This window comes from Odontomachus brunneus, unplaced genomic scaffold, assembly GCF_010583005.1.
Source record: "Odontomachus brunneus isolate Ranch 3 - 2012 unplaced genomic scaffold, Obru_v1 Obru_scaffold_057, whole genome shotgun sequence".
Classification (NCBI taxonomy): Eukaryota; Metazoa; Arthropoda; class Insecta; order Hymenoptera; family Formicidae; genus Odontomachus; species Odontomachus brunneus.
The window spans coordinates 1736959-1740789 of record NW_022639507.1 but is presented as its reverse complement, the minus strand read 5'-3'; the positions used below and the strand labels follow the sequence as shown (position 1 = coordinate 1740789).

Here is a 3831-nt window from a genome sequence, read left to right as displayed (position 1 = left end):
TATTATAGCAAGTTGTAAATTACAATATTGATGCATATTATATTGTTGTGTTGGTATATGTGTTATATTATATAAAAAGAGTCACTAAAGAGTGAAATAAATATTAAAACATGAATTTATTAAAAACTATTCTGAACATAAAATAAACTGCTAAAGAATTCTTTTCAAATACATGTAACATGTATTTGAGCTCTTTCGGAATCATTATTTGAACACATTTTTGCTGACATTCCTTGTTATACTTAAGAATTCATTAGGAACTTTTTAGTCACTGTTTCTGAAAAAAAAAGAGGGATTCATTCCTCTTTTATTAAATTTGGCAAGATCTTTTTAAGAACTTGTGCCATCTGGGTAATATATTAATAAACTTGTGTGTATATGTTTATTACATATTACATTATTATTGTTATTATTTCAGAAGATAACTATCAAGTCAGTGAGAATTATAATGCTGATGATACAGATCATGCTTCCAGTGATTTAGAATACTTAGAGAACATAGAGAGTTTAAAAAGAATTCAGTTATGTCACCAATTCTGAGTTCATTTTTAGGTGCAAAAAGAATTCTTTTCACTGAACTAAATTCACAAAATAAACAAATTCACTGAACTCTGAATTCTTTTTGCATCTAACAATGAACTCATAATTTTGGTGACATACGACTGAATTTTTTTCGAATTCTCTATGTTATTTGGAATAAGAACTTGTTGAAACTAATTAGTTCTTACTTTGTAGCATACATACAGATATCAAGAAAAATAAAATTGCATTTAATAGAGAACATTTGAATATACTTTTTTGTACAATGAAAACGTATATAATTTCAACTTTATATAAATAATAAAGATCAGACGCTCTAATGATATATATTTCCAAAATGTGCACCATTACTATTTGAACAAAAATCAACTCTTTTATGAAAACTATATAAAACGTTGTACAAACATTCACTTGTTATGTCAGTAACTACTTTCTTAATGGCTTCAATCAGCTCCTCTTTCGTTTTTGGACTTTTGGAGTAACAGTTGTCTTTGATATATCCCCATAAAAAAAAGTCGCACGGATTTAGATCTGGAGAATAAGGTGGCCACTCTATTCCTCCCTGGAAAAACTTTGGACAACTCAGGCCAATTACTCGATCCTCGTATACTTCATAAATTGCTTCAAAAACTTCCCTTGTACGGTGAGGTGTCATTCCATCCTGCATAAAATAAAACTTTTCAACCAGGTCGTTTTCCTTTGCAAAGGGGAAGAATTTTGTTTGCAACAACTCTTTGTAATTCTCTGCAGTGATAGGTGATTCCAAGAATTCAATGTAAACTCCTTTCACTGAAAGTGCTGCCCACACTGTTACTTCCTGTAGATGTAGAGGTTTTGATAAAGAAACTTGTGGGCTTTCCTGCCCCCAAAAATGGCAATTCTGCTTATTAACATATCCATTTAACCAAAAGTGTGCCTCATCGGAAAAGATTATTTGATTCTCTTTAATTTCTTTACTTTCCAATAACTGTGCCATTGTCTTGCTGAACTCTACACGTTTCTCCTTAGCTCGTTCTGTTAACAACTGATGGGTTGTCACTATGTAAGGATGCAGCTTCAAAATCTTCCGTAGAATTCTGTGCAGCGAAGTTTTCTTGATTCCGAGTACTTGAGCTACTTTTTTAATGGAGACATTTGGATTTTCATCAAAATAATTCTCGACGTTGTCCAATATTTGTTCCGTTGCTCCCACGTACGAAGGGCCCAGTATTTCGCGTCTAGGATCTTGAACAGTACCGTGTAGTATAAAATTATCGATCACACTGCAATGTGTATAAAATTATTTTAATAGATTAAAAACGGATGATAAAATCACAAGAAAAACTGAGGGATCATGAATATAAACAAATAAGTTTTCCTTACCTTTTCAGAGTATTTTCATTGGCAATCCTATGTACTCCATATTTGTTACGAAATTCTCTGTACGCACTGGAATATACTTTTCCTTTAGAGTAGAAACACTCAATAAGATAAATTTTTTCTTCTGTTGTGAGGTCACTCATTTTTTTACTCGTTCTTGATTCGAAGTCAGAATAAAATCAGCGGCACACGATTCTTGTTTTCGTGCTGGATTGCTTGCTGGATGGAAATACTCTATTTTGATTGGTCCGTCTTCAGAAATGCAATCAGAACAGAGTATTTCCATCCAGCAAGCAATCCAGCATGAAAACAAACATCGTGTGCTGCTGACTTAAGGGTGCGTTCAGATTCCCTACCCGGGTGCACTCTATTACTAGAAACACTATAGTATATGTTACATATACTATAGCACTTCTAGTATTAGAGTGCACCCGGGTAGGGAATCTGAACGTAACCTAAAAGGGTGTATATCAGTTGGACACGGGGCAATTGGACACAGTCCAATCACAAGTCGCTGTTCCAAGGAACCCTACAAATGTCTCTAATCATACGGTGCTGTGATTGGCTGTGTCCAAATGCACCGTGTCCAAGTGCACCGCTCCCGACTTAAAATTCTTTCTTTTTCTTCTCTTTCCCTCTCTGGTTTTAGTTGTAGGACGTCCTTAAGACGAAATTCTCAAGGTGCAAACTAGAGATGCCCGATTCTTAATCGATTCGATTCTTTCCCTAACAAATTTAAGGAGAAAGGGTTGTTCGTGCTGCTGCGGGAGCGGTGCACTTGGACACGGTGCATTTGAACACAGCCAATCACAGCACCGTGTACTTAGAGACATTTGTAGGGTCCCTTGGAACAGCGACTTGTGATTGGACTGTGTCCAATTGCCCCGTGTCCAACTGATATACACCCTCGTGCTGCTTGCATGTTTCATACTTTTCGTTTTTAAAAAGAGATGATCAGACGCTTGGAAGAAACAATCGAGTTGGTTGTCTCGTTTTTGCTTCTTCGAAACATTCCAATATACTTTTATCTAATTTTAAATACGAAAAGTGCGAAGAGTGCAAACAACACGAATAAAGGTACCTTTACATGGGAGCATCGAGCGTTAAAGCATTAAAGCGGTAGCCAATCAACGTGCCACTTTCCGCAAGAACTATAAGTATACTTCTGGGACCTGATACGTTGATTGGCTAACGCTTTAACCCTAGACACTGGAACGATCCCATGTATTGGTACCTTCAGCCTATTTTTGGGGAAAGAATCGAATTGATTCAGAATCGGGCATCTCTAGTGCAAATCCATGCAGTGGAATAGTGGAGCGCAGAATGAGAGCAGAACCAATCATGAGCGTTCCACAGTTTTCGCTCTGATTGCTTTGGCTCATAATTGGTTCCGCTTTTGTTCTACGCTCCGCTATTCTGCTGTATGGGTTAGCACCATCGACATATAGAATGGACCTAAATGAAGTGGTGGGGATAGGAACAGATTTAGGGCTGCGTTCAGATTCCCTACCCGGGTGCATTCTAATGCTAAAAGTGCTATAGTATATGTGACATATACTATAGTGTTTCTAGTAATAGAATGCACCCGGGTAGGGAATCTGAACGCACCCTAGAGTGAGAGGCAGACAATAGTAGGACACTTTCCGTCTCTGTTTACTGAAGTCTGATTGGCTGCAGGAAATTCAGCAATACTGTATCCTACGAAAGTCAGGCCCCAAAAACTAGACGCGAGAATATTACTTCATGCTATATCTCTGGGTGTTTACGTTAAATCGAGTACGAGTTAGTTCCACTAGGGTCGAAAAATGTAATAGGCACAACCATTTAGTATCTTCATGGTTCAAGACAACTCAATACTGCTTTCCGATGCTCGAGTAGAGTTAGTTAGAGTTAGCTGGAGTAGCGTAGCGGATAACGTGAGCATTAGGTAGA

At 37.0% G+C, this 3831-nt stretch overlaps 1 protein-coding gene across 3 annotated transcripts; it reads right to left on the bottom strand.

Annotated features, from left to right (window-relative positions):
• Positions 1–368: 368 nt before the first annotated feature.
• Positions 369–2209, bottom strand: LOC116845748 (histone-lysine N-methyltransferase SETMAR-like). Of its 3 annotated transcripts, XM_032818803.1 has the most exons (3): positions 1903–2209; positions 1498–1802; positions 369–1357 (listed from the first exon to the last, which is right to left on the bottom strand). In XM_032818803.1, the coding sequence occupies exons 1-3, from the start codon at positions 2040–2042 to the stop codon at positions 1311–1313; spliced, it is 492 nt and encodes a 163-aa protein (XP_032674694.1). In that variant the 5' UTR covers positions 2043–2209; the 3' UTR covers positions 369–1310. The 3 variants fall into 3 exon arrangements, with proteins under 3 accessions (XP_032674694.1, XP_032674693.1, XP_032674692.1); XM_032818802.1 differs by having other exon boundaries at positions 369–1764; positions 1903–2208; XM_032818801.1 differs by having other exon boundaries at positions 369–1802; positions 1903–2206.
• Positions 2210–3831: the final 1622 nt, after the last annotated feature.

Bases quoted from the DNA above. Each gene is read 5' to 3' on its own strand.
- LOC116845748 (XM_032818801.1), bottom strand. From the start codon at position 2,042: ATGAGTGACCTCACAACAGAAGAAAAAATTTATCTTATTGAGTGTTTC. The intron at 1,803-1,902 runs GTAAGGAAAACT...TACACATTGCAG, and splicing joins AATGAAAATACTCTGAAAAG to TGTGATCGATAATTTTATAC.